This window comes from Diceros bicornis, chromosome 5 (assembly GCF_020826845.1).
Source record: "Diceros bicornis minor isolate mBicDic1 chromosome 5, mDicBic1.mat.cur, whole genome shotgun sequence".
In the NCBI taxonomy this organism is placed as follows: Eukaryota; Metazoa; Chordata; class Mammalia; order Perissodactyla; family Rhinocerotidae; genus Diceros; species Diceros bicornis.
This window is the reverse complement of record NC_080744.1, coordinates 28,851,107-28,867,714: the sequence shown is the minus strand read 5'-3', so window position 1 is coordinate 28,867,714 and position 16,608 is coordinate 28,851,107. Positions and strand designations below refer to the sequence as shown.

At 46.8% G+C, this 16,608-nt stretch overlaps 3 protein-coding genes across 5 annotated transcripts; 1 reads left to right on the top strand and 2 right to left on the bottom strand.

The window, feature by feature from the left end:
• Window positions 1-1,054: 1,054 nt before the first annotated feature.
• OSGEP (O-sialoglycoprotein endopeptidase) lies at window positions 1,055-10,283 on the bottom strand. Its single transcript, XM_058541066.1, has 11 exons — window positions 9,643-10,283; window positions 8,030-8,149; window positions 5,187-5,362; window positions 3,219-3,314; window positions 3,033-3,082; window positions 2,807-2,885; window positions 2,198-2,263; window positions 2,000-2,090; window positions 1,687-1,762; window positions 1,490-1,588; window positions 1,055-1,342 (listed from the first exon to the last, which is right to left on the bottom strand). Exons 1-11 carry the CDS (start codon window positions 9,755-9,757, stop codon window positions 1,303-1,305), a joined length of 1,008 nt encoding a protein of 335 aa, XP_058397049.1. The 5' UTR covers window positions 9,758-10,283; the 3' UTR covers window positions 1,055-1,302.
• A 19-nt stretch (window positions 10,284-10,302) lies between these two features.
• APEX1 (apurinic/apyrimidinic endodeoxyribonuclease 1) lies at window positions 10,303-12,924 on the top strand. 2 transcript variants are annotated; one of them, XM_058541069.1, is made up of 5 exons: window positions 10,303-10,392; window positions 10,701-10,826; window positions 11,032-11,219; window positions 11,785-11,977; window positions 12,117-12,924. In XM_058541069.1, exons 2-5 carry the CDS (start codon window positions 10,769-10,771, stop codon window positions 12,632-12,634), a joined length of 957 nt encoding a protein of 318 aa, XP_058397052.1. In that variant the 5' UTR covers window positions 10,303-10,392; window positions 10,701-10,768; the 3' UTR covers window positions 12,635-12,924. The 2 variants fall into 2 exon arrangements, with proteins under 2 accessions (XP_058397052.1, XP_058397051.1); XM_058541068.1 differs by lacking the exon at window positions 10,303-10,392 and adding an exon at window positions 10,411-10,517.
• Window positions 12,925-13,012: 88 nt separating this feature from the next.
• Window positions 13,013-16,608, bottom strand: PIP4P1 (phosphatidylinositol-4,5-bisphosphate 4-phosphatase 1). 2 transcript variants are annotated; one of them, XM_058541070.1, is made up of 7 exons: window positions 16,322-16,608; window positions 15,828-16,018; window positions 15,356-15,462; window positions 14,797-14,902; window positions 14,535-14,587; window positions 14,340-14,430; window positions 13,013-13,851 (listed from the first exon to the last, which is right to left on the bottom strand). In XM_058541070.1, exons 1-7 carry the CDS (start codon window positions 16,482-16,484, stop codon window positions 13,708-13,710), a joined length of 855 nt encoding a protein of 284 aa, XP_058397053.1. In that variant the 5' UTR covers window positions 16,485-16,608; the 3' UTR covers window positions 13,013-13,707. The 2 variants fall into 2 exon arrangements, with proteins under 2 accessions (XP_058397053.1, XP_058397054.1); XM_058541071.1 differs by having other exon boundaries at window positions 16,343-16,607.

The window sequence follows — 16,608 nt, the reverse complement described above, 5'->3', positions numbered from 1 at the left end:
AAGATTTCTGAGAGAAGTGGTATTGGCACGAAATAGTCTAATGACGTACGTTTCAAAGCTGAGGTGTGTTAGGGATAAGAGAAAACAGTCTGGGGGCCAGCCTGGTGGCACAAGCAGTTAAGTGCACCTGCTCCACTGCAGCGGCCAGGGGTTCACGGGTTCGCATCCCAGGCGCACACTGACGCACTGCTTGGCAAGCCATGCTATGGTGGCGCCCCATATAAAGTGGAGGAAGATAGGCATGGATGTTGGCCCACAGCCGGTCTTCCTCAGCAAAAAAGAGGAGGATTGGCAGATGTTAGCTCAGGGCTGATCTTCCTCACCAAAAAAAAAGAGAACTGTCTGAAAATAATATGAGGAAAAATGAGGACACCCACACTGCCTCCAGGCCCAGTGGTACAATGGGCACCACCAGAGGCAGTAGGAAAAGCAGAGTCCTCAGGGGAAACCAGGGCTCAGAGCAGAAATGTAAAGGGAACATTCAGAGAAGAGGTTGAGGATATAGGAAATTTTGCTAATGACTGGCTATTAGTTCAGAGAGCAAAGAATTTAGGAAGTTGGAAGAAGGAGGTAGACGGGGACAAAAAAGGGGGTGGACAATAAGGGTTATTAGAGTGTAAAAGATGGAGGTGGCCTCGTGGTTCGGGGCTTTGTGTAGTGATTGACATAAACAAGATAAGGGCATGATGAGATTAGTTCTGGTCATTGTGGTAGGGTAGGCCTGGCCTTCCCTTCAAGGCTGCCAACAGAAGTGTGTGTAGGGGTAAGTATACGGAGACGGAACACTTTTACTCTTGAGTTATAAATTAGTGTGAAATTAGACCTGGTTCCAGGCTATTTTGAGGGAAGTCCTGAGTATCTACTTCAAAGAATTTAAATGAGATGATGACTGTAAAGCAGTTAGCACAAGGCCTGATACTAAAATAATATTAGTTATAATACCATTATTAAGGGGATGTTACAATAGTACCTAAGATCCCCTCAATCTTATCTCCAGAGCAGCAGCCCCCAAGGCGACTTGCAGTCAGCTTGCAGAGGATGCTGCTCTGATCCCTGCCTCTTTATCCATTCACCTCATCACCAAGGATTTATCCAGTGCCAACTCTATACTGTTCCTGAACAACACAAGCTGATTACCAACATACAAACTCCAAAATATTTTATTGCTGAGTCATCTTGAGTTCAAATGATGGGAGAGGGGAGTCCACAGCCTTGCTAGGACTCCCATGTCAGGACAGAGATTAGGACCAGAGTCCCCTGGGCTCCTCTTAGGCACTATCCACCTCGATCCTGTTAACCTTCTTAGTCTCTCCAGGTTACTTCTACTTCATCTGTCCGATATCTGTGAAATAATAGGAGAAATCTGGTGGACGGCTATCCCTGAGCATCATCCATCCTTCTCTGCCCTCATGATTCTGGACCCTCTTCCCTGCTGATTTTTGCCTACCTCCCATATAATCCAATCTAGCCCCTCCACAGGGGTACTCACCTCTGTGTGATCCCAGAGTCACTGAGGGGGGTCCTGTGTCCAGCCCGAAACATCTCCCAGCCAGCCTGGGCTATCATGGCTCCATTGTCAATGCAGAATCTGGGAAAGAGATAATGAAATTTGGGGTCTAACAGTGGAAAATCACAGTAATTGGGAAAAAAAAAAAAAAGAAATCCAGAAAGGGGAAGGGCCTTTACCTCTCATCTGTGGCAAAAAGCCGGGCTCCACGTTCCTGGCACATTGTCTCCATCATTTCCTGTAGCCTCAGATTACCTATGAAGAGGTAGGGGTCGGGTTAGCTTAGTTTTAGCCATTTCTCCACGGTCCAGCTGTACACCTCATGTGCATTTATTTAGGAAAATGAAGTAGGGATCTAGGTGGCAAGGACTGGGAAACATAGGACAAGAAATGAGACTAATAATTTCCCCAAACCCTTAGGATTTAGAATGTCAGGAGGAAGACGCACATGCCCAACGATAAGAAAGAGGAGCACTGTTCAATGATACATACACCCCACACCTCCCACGATGAGGGCCTCCTGGGAGCCACAATGTGCCATGGCTCGCTCTGTGATCTCTACCAGCATGGCAAACACAGTTTCCTGTGGGGGGCAGACAGGGTGAAAACATCAGAGGGGATCCCAGCTTAACTCTACTATATAAAAGCTTCTTCAGCCCAACTTTCTGCCCTAGCTTTTTAGTCCATTACCTGCAGAGAGAAACATAGATCCTCAGGAGTACATTCGCCTGTGGCTAGCATCCGCTGGGCTGCATCCTGTAATTAAGAGGGAAAACAAACAGATGAAACAGCGAATACTGGTTGGGCGATGACATGAGAGCAAAAATTAGCGCACTTGGAGGATCACCGTGTTTCACCACAATTCACCTGACCAGCACATCCAGTACCACACTTTGCCCTTCTCTGGCACGAAGCTACAGAATGGGCAGCATTCATTCAAGAGTCAATAATCATGAATGCCTGCCCTGGCACCTCCAACCCCTTACCCTGCTTAGCACTCACCACTGTCTGACCCTTTATATTTGATTATTTTCCTCTCTTTCTTCCTTTTTTTGTTTCTTTATCTGTCTCCCCCATTAGAACCCAAGCTCCATGTAGGCAAGGATTTTTATTTTGCTCTATGCTGTATCGCTGTTGCCTGGCACACAGATGTTCAATAAATATTTGCTAAATAAATTTATTCAGCATCTAATATGGGCCAGTACTATGCTATATGCAGGAAATACAATGGTGAGCAAAACTGATATGCTTCATTAAAAAGCATGACAGTTCCCGTCTCCTCCCCTCCCCCACACTCACCTCAATGAAAGACAGGATCCCTGAGAACGAGACGTCCATCCCCTTTACAGTGTATGGCAGCTCAACTAGCTTCTTGCCTCTATGTGGGAGTGAGTATATGAGGCGCTAAGCCTGTAGTCAGCTGGCTGCTTACCGTCCAAAGCCCCTCCCAAATCTCATTAATATATATACAGGGAAATCCCTGAATCCCCACCAGTCAGCCTCCTTTCACCTTGTATCTCCTTACCGCTTTGCCATCTGTTCAATGTTGTAGCCTGGACTTGGGTCATTGGAAATCTAGTAGAAGGAAAAAGAGGATGAAGTCAGATATCCAGGAAGCATAAGAGGCTAATTTACTACTTTCTCCCTCTATTTCCATGACTCCCCAGAAATTCACCCACATTTTATGTTCTCTGCAGCCCCAAAGGCTTACCTTCAGCACTCGAGCAAAACGATCCAGACAGTTACCCACAGCAATATCGATGGTTTCCCCAAAGATGCGGTAGCGATGTTCTGAGTATGCAATCACCTAAGGGTGATGAGGATGTCCATGAAAGCTCAAGTCTGTAAAGAGGAGCATTTGGCTTTGGGGAAGAACACAGCAGAGGATCAACAGGGCCACCAGAGCTTCCAGTAAGAAACAGAAAAAAGTACTTTCCCAAATCCTAAATGGGTAATTTTTTATAGCTTTTATCTAAGAAGAAGCCCATATACACCCTGAGGATTCCCAGGGCAGATTCCTAATCCACAGAAGATAGTCTAGGTCAGGGCAGAGCCAACTGTCCTTTCAAACACATTTTTCTAGCTTGGAGGTTCCTGACCTATCCCTTAAAGGCAGTCTTGACAGCATGGACTAGGGAACAGGCTTTCTTGCTTGGAGGCAGGGAACCAGAGTCCTTCTAGATTATCCTACCAGGGCAGTGGTATTTGGAAACAAGAGAAGAGGCAGAGTTGGAAAACTCAAAAATCTCATACTGGGTCAGACTAATGGCCCCTTCAGCTCAGCACTGGTCATCAACTTATGCTCATCTTCATATATGATCACCTTCTGGCACAGAGAATAGTTATCACCCACTGACACATATGCTCCATGCTTCTGACAATGAGTGCTCCCTAGGGACCCTAAGAAGTCCCCTTCCCTTCCTGGTGCTGCTGGGGATTTCCTCCCTTCTGATGTAGATCCTACTCTGCTGGCAAAGGCTGGCAACAAAAGGGGAAGGAAAAAATCCTGCGTTTCCACTTCTGTTATCTACTTCTCTCTACCTAATCATCTTCCCTGTTTTTGACACCTAAGCAGGCTTCAAAATGGAAGAGGAAGAGAACAGAAGCCTCTATCACTGCTCTTCCGAGTTAACTCTTGTAAGCCTCTGCTGCAGCTCACCACACCCCAAGTCTCTACCTTTGTATGTCATCCTTCAGGCCTCAACCAGCTACTAGGCCTCTACCTGTTAAAGCTCCCACATCGATTTCACGGGAATGTATGCTTCATCTCTAATAACTATTTCACAAAATGAAGTATTAGAACATAACCCTTTCATAAGCTGGGGACAAAGACTATTACTCACACTAACCCCATCAGGTGTTCTGTAGGAAAAGAAAGGCTGGAGTTTTCCAATCCCAACCTAAAAAGGTCTTGTCAGGAATCCCAAACAACTCTGGCTTTACTTATGAACTTAAAATACCATCTATAATTTATAAAGTGTTTTTTAAAGTTATTTATGTTTTCACACTCTTTTTTTTTTTTGTGAGGAAGACTAGCCCTGAGCTAGCATCTGAGGCCAATCCTCTTTTGGCTGAGGAAGACCGGCCCTGGGCTAACATCTGTGCCCATCTTCCTCTACTTTTTATATGGGACCCCGCAACAGCATGGCTTGACAAGAGGTGCGTTGGTGTGCACCTGGGATCTGAACCTGCGAACCCCGTGCCACTGAAGCAAAGCGCACGCACTTAACTGCTGTGCCACCAGGCTGGCCCTTGTTTTCACACTCTTAGAATAACAACTTTTATACATTTACCACCAGTAATGTAAAACAAAACATGTACTTGTCCTAAAGAAACAAATTGGGTAGTGTCCCTTACTTTTAATTGCTAAGATTCATCAAAGAAATAAGCTCAAAATAATGAAAGTGAAAATCCTTTCATTATTTTGAAGGCTTCAATCCTTACCATTCTTTCCTTTTTTAAATTGGAAATTCTTAATCTTTATAACCACATATTGTTCTGATCATCCTGCTCAAATCTGCAATGTTACAAACTTTATTGTGGGTTTTCTAGTGCATAACATTTTAGGTTCATTTGAGCCCCACTTTGTTATTGCTGTTCCTGTTACTCAGGCAGAACATGAAAGTTGCTGGTACAGTGCCTTAGAAATTAAGAAGGAATGGTGGGGTACTGTAAATACCTGTGTATTTCCTCCACTGACATACAGCACAGTTGGGCTGGTGGCTCCAGTGATGAGGCGGCCCATCTCAATGTGGCCTATACAGTGGTTCACACCCAGCAATGGCTTATTCCACAGCTGGGCCACAGTACGGGCCACAACAGCCACAGATGCCAGTGGGGCACCCATGCCGGGTCCTATGGGGATAGAAATGGGAGTTAGAATCCTACAGAGATTGGGAAAAACAGAGCTGGGGGAAGTAAGGGATGTGAGAGGTGGGTTAGGGGTAGTGGTGGTAGCAAAGGTGAGCAAGAGGCTGTTTTGACCTGGCCAAACCCTAGGTACAGGCATACCTCATTTTATTGCACTTCGCAGATATTGTCTTTTTTACAAATTGAACGTTCGTGGCAACCCTGTGTCAAGCAAGTCTACCAGCGCCATTTTTCCAACAGCATTTGCTCACTTCATGTCTCTGTGACACATTTTGGTAATTCTTGCAATATTTCAAATTTTTCACTATTATTATATTTGTTATGGTGATCTCTGATCAGTGATCCTTGATGTTACTAATGTAATTACTTTGGGGCACCATGAACTGTGCCCGTTTAAGATGGTGAACTTAACTGATAAATGTTGTGTGTGTTCTGACTGCTCCACCAACTGGCCACTTCCCCATCTCCCTCTCCTCAGGTCTCTCTATTCCCTGAGACACAACAATATTGAAATTAGGCCAATTAATAGCCCTACAATGGCCTCTAAGTGTTCAAGTAAAAGCAAGAGTTACATGTCTCTCACTTTCAATCAAAAGCTGGAAATGATTAAGCTTAGTGAGAAACGCATGTCAAAAGCCAAGACAGGCCAAAAGCTAGGCCTCTTGAGCCAAGCTTGTGTTAGCCAAGTTGTGAATGCAAAGGAAAAGTTCTTGAAGAAAATTAAAAGTGCTACTCCAGTGAACACATGAATGATAAGAAAGCACAACAGCCTTATTACTGATATGGAGAAAGTTTAAGTGGTCTGGATAGAAGATAAACCAGTCACAACATTCCCTTAAACCAAAGCCTAATCCAGAGCAAGGTCCTACCTCTCTTCAATTCTGTGAAGGCAGAGAGAAGTGAGGAAGCTGCAGAAGAAAAGTCTGAAGCTAGGAGAAGTTGATTCATGAGGTTTAAGGAAAGAAGCCATCTCCATAACATAAAAGTGCAAGGTGAAGCAAGTGCTGATGTAGAAGCTGCAGCAAGTTATCCACAAGATCTAGCTAAGATAATTAATGAAAGTGGCTACACTAAACAACAGATTTTCAATGTTGATGAAACAGCCTTCTATTGGAAGAGGATGCCATCTAGGACTTTAATAGCTACAGAGGAGAAGTCAATGCCTGGCTTCAAAGCTTCGACAGACTGACTTTCTTGTTAGTGGCTAATGCAGCTGCTGACGTTAAGTTGAAGCCAAGGCTTATTTACATTCCAAAAATCCTAGGGCCCTTAAGAATTATGCTAAATCTACTCTGCCTGTGCTCTATAAATGGAAAACAAAGCCTGGATGATCCAAAACCTGTGTTAGAACATGGTTTACTGATAATTTTAAGACTACTGTTGAGACCTACTGCTCAGAAAAAACAGAGTCCTTTCAAAATATTACTGCTCAGTGACAATGCACCTGGTCACCCAAGAGCTCTGATAGAGATGTTCAATGAGATTAATGTTGTTTCATGCCTGACACAACATCTATTCTGCAGCCCATGCATCAAGGAATAGTTTCGACTCTCAAGTCTCATTAAGAAATATATTTCGTAAGGCTATAGCTGCCATAGATATTGTCCTCTGAGGGATCTGGGCAAAGTAAATTGAAAACCTTCTGGAAAGGATTCACCATTCTAGATGCCATTAAGAACATTAGTGATTCATGAGAAAAGGTCAGAACATCAACATCAACAGGAGTTTGGAAGAAGCTGATTCCCACCCTCATGGATGACTTTGAGGGGTCAAGACTTCAGTGGAGGAAATAACTACAGATGTGGTAGAAACAGCAAGAGAACTAGAATTAGAAGTGGAGCCTGAAGATGTGACTGAATTGCTTCTCTCATGATAAAACTTTAAAAGATGAGGAGTTGCTTCTTATGGATGAGTAAAGAAAGTGGTTTCTTGAGATGGAATCTACTCCTGGTGAAGATGCTGTGATGACTGTTGAAAAGACAACAAAGGATTTAGAATATTACACAAACTTAGTTGATAAAGTAGCAGCAGGGTTTGAGAGGACTGACTCCAATTCTGAAAGAAGTTCTACTGTGGGTAAAATGCTATCAAAATAGCATGGCATGCCACAGAGAAACCATTCATGAAAGGAAGAGTCAATTGCTGCAGCAAACTTCATTGTTGGTCTTATTTTGAGAAACTGCCCCTCAGAGAGAAGGGGCAGAACCAGGGTGACCACAGTGAGTACCTGGCCAGGGCTTGTCTTGGGCCCCAGCCCCAACCCCCCTAAAAAGAGAAATTGCCCTAGTCACCCCAACCATCATCAATCACCACCATCATCAGTCAGCAGCCATCAACATGGAGGCGAGACTCTCCACCAGCAAAAAGATTATGACTTGCTGAAGGCTCAGATGATGGTTAGCAATTTTTAGCAATAAAGTGTTTTTTAATTAAGGTACGTACATTGTTTTCTTCAGACATAATGCTATGGCACACTTAATAGGCTACAGTACAGTGTAAGCATAACTTTTATATGTACTGGGAAACCAAAATACTTGTGTGACTTGTTGTATTGCGATATTAGCTTTATTGTAGTGGTCTGGAACCAAACCTGCAATATCTCTGAGGTATGCCTGTATATTCTTCCACTGGCGACCACGCTCCCAGCCATACCTTTGGTGTAGGCAATGCAGTCAACATCCTGGGAGGTTAATCCAGCCTCTGTTAGTGCCTCCTGCAGCAGGTCCAGGATAACGGCTCGGTGGTGCCTGGCAGTATCACCTGGAAGGAATCCTAGGAGATGGACACAGGTCAGAGATCATAGGGCTTTTCTATAGCAAAGGTAGGTAGAAGTAAAAAACAGGCATTTTAGTAGTGTAAGAAGAGTCCCTTTCACTCTCCTCATGCATCCTGTCTTCCAGGTTTTCAGATCTACTTCTTCCAGCCTGTTCAGCCATGCTGAACAGCTCTCAGAAATGCCCTTCTTCATACTCAACTCCTACTCAGCCCTCAGGACTTAATTCAAGTGACACCTATCTCATAGCCTTTGGAGATCTTCTCTGCAAGCCTACAGAACCTTGTGCGTGATCACATCATTGTATTTAACAAATAACTATTATAGCATTATAATTATCTGTGGTTTCCCAAGTTTTAACCATGAGCATCTCAAAGCACTGGCTATTTTATTTATCTTTGTATTCCTGGTGTCAAAATGCTTAGACGAGTGAGTGCTAAACATACACATGTATTGGTTTTTGTTTTTTTTTTACTTTTGTTTTTTATTCATTTTATTTTATTCTTTTTTGTGAGGAAGATCAGCCCTGAGCTAACATCCGTGCTAATCCTCCTCTTTTTGCTGAGGAAGACCGGCTCTGAGCTAACATCTATTGCCAATCCTCCTCCTTTTTTTCTCCCCCAAAGCCCCAGTAGATAGTTGTATGTTGTAGTTGCACATCCCTCTAGTTGCTGTATGTGGGACACGGCCTCAGCATGGCCGGAGAAGCGGTGCGTCGGTGTGCGCCCAGGATCTGAACCCCGGGCCACCAGTAGCGGAGCACGTGCACTTAACCGCTAAGCCACGAGGCCAGCCCCACATGTATTGTTAATGAGTAACCTGTCACAACATCGCCTGTTCACGGAGGCTTTTCAGGTATATGCAAGTCAATTACCCTTCCCTATGTATGCAGGTAATTTGGAGGAGGATAGGCAAGACGTAACATCATAACTTACAAATAACATTTATTACAAGTGCAATGTGTCTGGTACTTTTATTTAATTCTCAAGACCCAATGACCCAGGTACTATTATTATTCCCATTTTAAGAGTAAGGAACAGAAGTCCAAAAACAAATACTGAACATGAATACTGCAAAGCCAGCCAGTTCTGTCTGACACCTAAGCTGAGAGTCTTTAAACTTCTTCTCATTCTAGAATATTTTGATTGCATCTATATTACACTATTTACCGTACTGTAAAGTTCTGTTTATATGTCGGATTCCATAGCAGGCTCACAACACCTATTTTTGTATCTAGCAGCCAGCTGATTATTAGCACATAAAAGGCACTCAATAAAAGCTGAATGTACCCAAAAGATCCAGGTCCAAGTGCCTGCGACTCTTCTATTATCAGCCTTGTGACGTTAATACTGTCAGAATCTCAGAGACTCGGATCAAAACTCTACGAAGCGGACAATGCGCTCCACTCCCTATGTCACTAGTGTTTGAGGAGGAGGAAGGTCATGCTGTGCAGAGAAGCGCGCCGCAAACTACAAATCCACTACTCACGCACCTGTGCCCGGAGGCGTGACGTAGGTCCGCCGCGGGTTCGCCAGCACCGTGCCATCCCGCACCACTCCCACGCCAATCTTGTTGGCGCTGCCTTCAAAACCCAGCACCGTAGGCATGGCCAAGCTTGAGAGAAAATGCCGGCAGGGCTCCTAGCTGCCAAAGGATCCGCGGAGCCCTCACCAGGCCCTGCAAGGTCGCTGATTCCGGAGCGCAAAGAAAGACCACGAGCAAGCCGCCGCTAGGTAGCGGCGCGCACAGACAGACACTAAAGTACTCCTGCGGGTGGCGCGCCCGCGCCGGCCCCGCCCCCGTGTCACGGCGACCCGTCAAGGCCCCTTCAAGGACCTGTCCTCCTAACTGCCAGAGACGCTGAGCCGGCATCTCCTCCGTACGTTCCCATCCGTTCTTCTGCCTCTCTCCCGCGGTTCAGCCCAGGCTTCTCCACTGATTTTCTCCCTCTTGCACAGTGTTGGGGTCTTCGGCCAAGGTGGCAGAATGAGTCGGGCATCTGGCACACCGATAAACAGCCCGAGGATGGAGGGTTAGGTCCTTCCGATTCCGGGAGACAGGGCGAAGGGCGGGAAGGCCGAGCTGCCCCGTCATGTGGTGCCAGACAAACCAATCACCAGCATTCCTCCGCCACCTAATACATACCTCAGAACACGTGACCACGCCAGTTACCCACGTGGGGCCACAACGTGCTGCATTCTTTGTGCTCGGGTGAGGAGGAGCCAGGCTGGGACTCGGGGAGGTCAGATCCGGGGTTGCTGTTCTTTGCCCATCACAGGGGCTTCTCTGGACGTCTGATCGGCCAGCCTAAATCGGCACCCTTAATTAAGGCCCTGGATTGGCCGGAGGGCAGATCTCGCGAGGAGGGTACAAGGCAGTATAGAATGATCTAGTCTTGTGGGTGAGGGGCTGAAGGGCCTATAGTGCGCGGAGGCGGGGAAAGGATTCTGAGATAATATGGTTTCAAAGGCGGGACCTAGTGCGAGGGCGCCCGAGGGAGGAGTTTTTTCCTCAGCCTCAGCTGGTTTCATGATTTCTTTGCGTCTGTAGGCAACGCGGTAAAAATACTGATTCGGTGGGCGACGCGGAACGGGTGCCGAAGGGCGTTTGTTACAGTGATGCCGAAGCGTGGGAAAAAGGGAGCGGTGGCAGAAGACGGAGAAGGGCCCAAGACTGGTAAGAGAATGAAATGAGCCCGTCTCCCTAGAGGCTGCGATGGGGTGTTTCTAATTGCTCCGATGAACGGAAGTAGGCCAGACTAAATATATTTTTGCCGAGTTTCTGAAAAAGGCGCGGCAACTGCAGGCTGTGGGTCTGTAGTTAACTCTGGATCAAAATTAAATACCGCCAAGTTTTATCACTATGTATTACTCATTTATAGAGCCAGAGGCCAAGAAGAGTAAGGCAGGAGCAAAGAAAAACGAAAAAGAGGCAGCGGGAGAGGGACCAGTCCTGTATGAGGACCCCCCAGATCACAAAACCTCACCCAGTGGCAAATCAGCCACACTCAAGATCTGCTCCTGGAATGTGGATGGGCTTCGAGCCTGGATTAAGAAGAAAGGTTTAGATGTGAGTGCAATTCAAGGAGGGGAAGAGACAGCCTTTAGTATTGAATGATCTACGGGTTTAATTGCCTTTTCTCATTTTAGTCCCAAGCATGTAGGTTTTATTTTTCCCTTATTGGTAGTTTTCTTGGGGGAGAGGCACAAGGAGGGCCTTCACCAACTCATACCAGTTGTATTTCCTAAAGGTCCATTCCTTCAATTCCCTTAGCATTGTTTTGATGTCCTCATCTCTTCCCCAGCATGTTGCAAAAACCTTGTTACTGGACTTGCTCCATTTTATCTCCAGCATATCCTCCATTTAAATTACTGCTTAAAAATCTCAGCTGGCTATCCATTGCCTGTAGAAAACCACATCTCAGTGTTGCCTGTACCACTCTCCCTACCTCCCTCCATCAGTGGCAGTTACATAATTTATCATTGTTTAAATTATTTAAATATTGTGCCTAGACTGTTACACTCCTTTTCCACAAGGACTGTCTCACTTGTGTATCTCTAGTACTTAGAACATAACTTCTTCAATAAATGTCTGCTGAATTGATGATACTTTTTCTACCTGTCATTTCACTCAGTGGGTAAAGGAAGAAGCCCCAGATATCCTGTGCCTCCAAGAGACCAAATGTTCAGAGAACAAACTACCAGCTGAACTTCAAGAGCTGTCTGGACTATCCCATCAGTACTGGTCAGCTCCTTCAGACAAGGAAGGGTACAGTGGTGTGGGCCTGCTTTCCCGCCAGTGCCCACTCAAAGTCTCCTATGGCATTGGTGAGACCCTATTGATTCCTAACGCCTGAGCTCTTTCAAACCAATTGCTAATACCCGACTGAGCCCCAATTCTTGATTCCTTTATTCTCTGTTTTCCCTTTTATACCTCTTTATTCTGATTGTTTCATCATTTCTGTAGGTGAGGAGGAACATGATCAGGAAGGCCGAGTGATTGTGGCTGAATTTGATGCATTTGTGCTGGTAACAGCCTATGTACCTAATGCAGGCCGGGGTCTGGTGCGCTTGGAGTACCGGCAGCGCTGGGACGAAGCCTTTCGCAAGTTCCTGAAGGGCCTGGCTTCCCGCAAGCCCCTTGTGCTATGTGGGGATCTCAATGTGGCTCATGAAGAAATTGACCTTCGTAACCCCAAGGGAAACAAAAAGAATGCTGGCTTCACGCCACAAGAGCGTCAGGGCTTTGGGGAATTGCTGCAGGCTGTGCCACTGGCTGACAGTTTCCGGCATCTCTACCCTGACACGGCCTATGCCTACACCTTTTGGACCTATATGATGAATGCACGCTCCAAAAATGTTGGTTGGCGCCTTGATTATTTTTTGTTGTCTCACTCTCTGTTACCTGCATTGTGTGACAGCAAGATCCGTTCCAAGGCCCTGGGCAGTGACCACTGTCCCATCACCCTATACCTAGCACTGTGACACCTCCCCCAAATCACTTTGAGCCTGGGAAATAAGCCCCCCAAACTAGCTTTAAAACTTCTTACCCCCGCTCCCAAACTTCTTTAAAAACTGCTCTCTAGAGAAATCTGCACTGTATTTTCTTTGTGAAAATATGAATCCTTCAACCAGGCTCCTAGTGACAGACTTAGGTTTTCTTTAAGCCAGAGGTTTGGTTTTGTTTTTGACGGGTTTTTTTTTTTTTACATTAAACAAAAGCTACTGATGACTTCCTTGACCTGTCCATGTGAAAATAAAGAGCCATAGTTTCAGCCTTGCTGTCTTTGTATTCTACCCCTTTGTAGGGCTACAAATTCCCCTCCTCATCTTTTCATACGTATAGATTAACAACTGGAAAAGGACAGTCATAACCTTATTTATTTACAAGCACAGGATGAGTCCCTAACTTCCCCCAACAGAGAAGAACCCTACCCAGCCCAGTTAAATACTGCAACTGAGAGGTAAGGTTAGGAGGAATGAAGGAAAACACAGGACTAGGGGAACATACCCCACATTAAATAGTTATATACACATCAGTTCCTGTGGTTCTGTACAGAGCAGCAGCTGACCCCACCCCCACAGGACACAGAATGGGGGGAGAGGAGACTGAGGGTACTGAGGCCAGAGCCAGCCCCTGGTGAAGTGCAATAGCAGCAGCAAGGTCCTAAGAGTGCACAAGAGGGAGGGAAACCCCCAGGGCTACCCACCCCGACCCTGCCCTGGAATGTGTAAGGGACAGGAATGGCTCTTGGGGAGCACATAGGAAGAACGAGGCTAGAACCGTCTTTTAGGGCCCAGGTTTAAGGGCAACATTTCACCTACTTCACTCTCAACAGCAACCCCTGGGGGAAAGCAGATGGCCAGCAGTGGTCTTATCTACCCTTCCAAACCTAGGTGAGGGCCTGGTTCCTTCCTACCTCTCCCCAGGGAAAAGGAAGGCAGCTGCTCGGCTCCTCTTACAGAAGCCCTGGGGAGCCTTTTACCACGGCTCCCTCTGTAGTGTCACTGTCCCCACCAGGGAGGGGCCAGGCACAGTCTGTGGGTCGTCATGGGGCTCAGGAGAAGTTCTGGACAGGGTGGCTGACCTTCATACAGGCCCAATAGAGGGCCCGGCCCAAACACAGCACAGCCAACAGGATGACAAATGCCCAGGCTGCATAGATGCCTCCATATCGCCGTGCATGCTTCCATGTGCCAAACTGATGAAGGTGAAGAAGAAAAAGAAAGATGGGGTTACTGCTGATCTCTCACCACTTTCTAGGAGCCCCGGTAACAGTAACACAGAACTCAAGCTTCAGTTCCTGTTCCCTGTCCACATGTAGGCACCTTCAGGGACCTTTTTAAAGGCCCAGTTGTTCAGCTCCCTCCTCCTAGGCAGGAACATAACTCATACAATCCTAGACAACTGTCAGATTTTCTCAATATCTTAGGTTTCCTAATACCAACTCTTTAATTTAAGCCATTTCTCTGTTGTCCTATCCTCTGCATAAAAAAGATGGCTGGTTTTTACTCCTTTAGTAACAGCGAGGACTGTTTATCAGTTAGTTCAACTTCAGCTCATCTGCACATTAAAACAAGACAAAACAACCCAGCCCTCAGTTTCACTTTTTTGGGGAGTAGCCATTTCCCAAATCTTAGCCTGTGGAGATGAGGCTGAAGAATGAAGGGTCTGATCAAGGTTACTCACAGCAAGGCCAGTGGCAGTGATTGCCAAGAGTAAGCCAAGCAAGAAGCAGCAGATACATCTCTTTCGTGGATATCTGCGCCCAATAGATGACCTGTGGGGAGCCAAACAGAAATAGACGCTTGTAATGACCCTGTAGTTTTCACTCTACACATTACCCCATTACCAGCCCAACGATGCCACTCTTTAATCACTTACACTTTCCTGCAGTGAGGGCAACGGGCCAAGGTTCGATCTGTGAACTCTGTCCACTATGGAGAAAGAAAAAGGGAGAAAGCAATTAATAGTAGAAGCTTTAATAGTAGAAGTCATCTTCAATAAGAGCCCTAGGGCAGGGAGAGGGTGAGAAATAGGTCCTCATAGAACAGACCTTTTCAGGATTCATTATCATCATTCAGAAATATATTCATGATTACTCTTGTTTTTCTTTTTTCCAGGGCTTCCCAATATCTCTCCTCACCAGAAAAGTATTCTTGCAATGTCCACAGATGACCCTGACACCCACGGGTTGTGGTTCTGGACTCAGAGGCCCTGGATGCACAGGCCCAAGATTGATGATTCTTTTGCTGTACAGGAGAAAAAGACTATGTTCAAAATATTCTTAATCCTAAGGATCCCCACGCTATCCTTCCTTCACATCCCCTACTCCCTGCCTCTCTGAGTTCATCTACTTCTCTGTGCATTTAAGGCTCTGCCCCCCAACCGTACCCCAGAGAATCATTGAAGAAGAGCACTGTTTAAACTTCAGGTCTCTAATTCCTCTTTTACTTTAGGATAATTCTCCCAGTCCCCGAGACTCTCCGTTCTCCTAAAGGAAACCATTTCATCCCAATCTTTTTATTGAGAGATGAGAAAGATGGCTATGACATTCTAGAGACACCATAGTCCTTAGCTTTTTCTCCTTCTAAAAAAACACCAGGCTCTCTCACTTTTACCTTCTCTATAAACATTCATCCTTTTTTTAGCTTTCCAATTTTCCTCACTAGGGAAAATGCCCTTCCCCACCTTATGCCTCTTACCAATAGGGCCTAGGGCAGGCAATCCGCTGGGAAGTCACTTTGCAGATAAGGAGACAGTTACAGGGGCATCGAACATATTTTTTCCCTGGGGGTGCATTCTTGATAGGCTAAAGAATAATGGGGACATCAGTAAGCAAACCTGTAATCCCAACCTCTTCCATTTCCTACAAAAACACCTTCTGAGGAGAGAAAAGGTCTTAGCCAGGACAGAGAAATGTGCAAAAAGCATATAACATGAGATCTGCAAATGAAAACTAGGCTTCAGTATCCATGATAGGTATGAAGGTGAGGGATGGTCAACACCAGCTTTGGTGAGTGGCTTCTGGGGAAATGGCTGTGTGAAACTCCAGGAACTGAAACCTGGGTTTCATGAAGAGCACTTGGCTACCGTCTGAAAGTCAGGGTCTAGAATCTAGAGATCAGAAAGAGGATCCAGGAAACAGGGCCCATTTCATAGATAGGTGTAACTCACAGTGGCTTCATTGCAGACGCCACATTTGACTACATGCTGATGCATCTTGCCTTCCACGTTGATGAGAGACTGGCAGACTCGGCAGGTGATCATGGGGGCACTCCCACTGTCCGGGCTGGTCAGGGGCGAGTACGGGGGTGGGTCCTCCCCAGGCAACACGGCTGGGTGCCCCTCGGGGAACGGGGGAAATGCTGGAGAGGAAGGTAAAAAGAAGAATCGGCATCACTTGCAGACACCCCCACTGATGCTCCATGGGGTCAAGGAACTCCTTCTGGTCCTCAACCCTTCTGACCAAGCTTGGCGGGCTTCTTATAATCCGTGCTTCGATCAGCTTCCTCAGAACCCCTTTCTGTTCCCAAGCTCCGGTCGCGGTTAAGGAGGGAAGGAAGCCTCACCCTGTCACAGGTGCAACAGCTCCGCACCTGCGCATGGGACCCGCCCCCTCCCCGCCTCTCAGCGTTCCCGCAGGAACACCTCGGACCCGCCCAGCTTACCCTGGGGCGGGGCATGTTTACCGGCTCCGTACGGTGGTGCGGAGGGGGTCAGGCCTCCCCCGGGCCCAGCCCCACTCCCGCCCGGCCCCACTAATCCGTTGCCGCCGGCGCCACCGTCGATGGGCTCGGAGAGCAGCGGAGATCGCTCTCCATCTGCCGCCATGGCCGCCACCACCACCTTCCGCTTCGGCCAAGGATCCGGCTCCCTCCTCCGCTGCTGTCGCCGCAACCACCGCCGCCGCCGCCGCCGCCGCCGCTACCGGGTCCCCAGGGCGCCTGCGCACCGC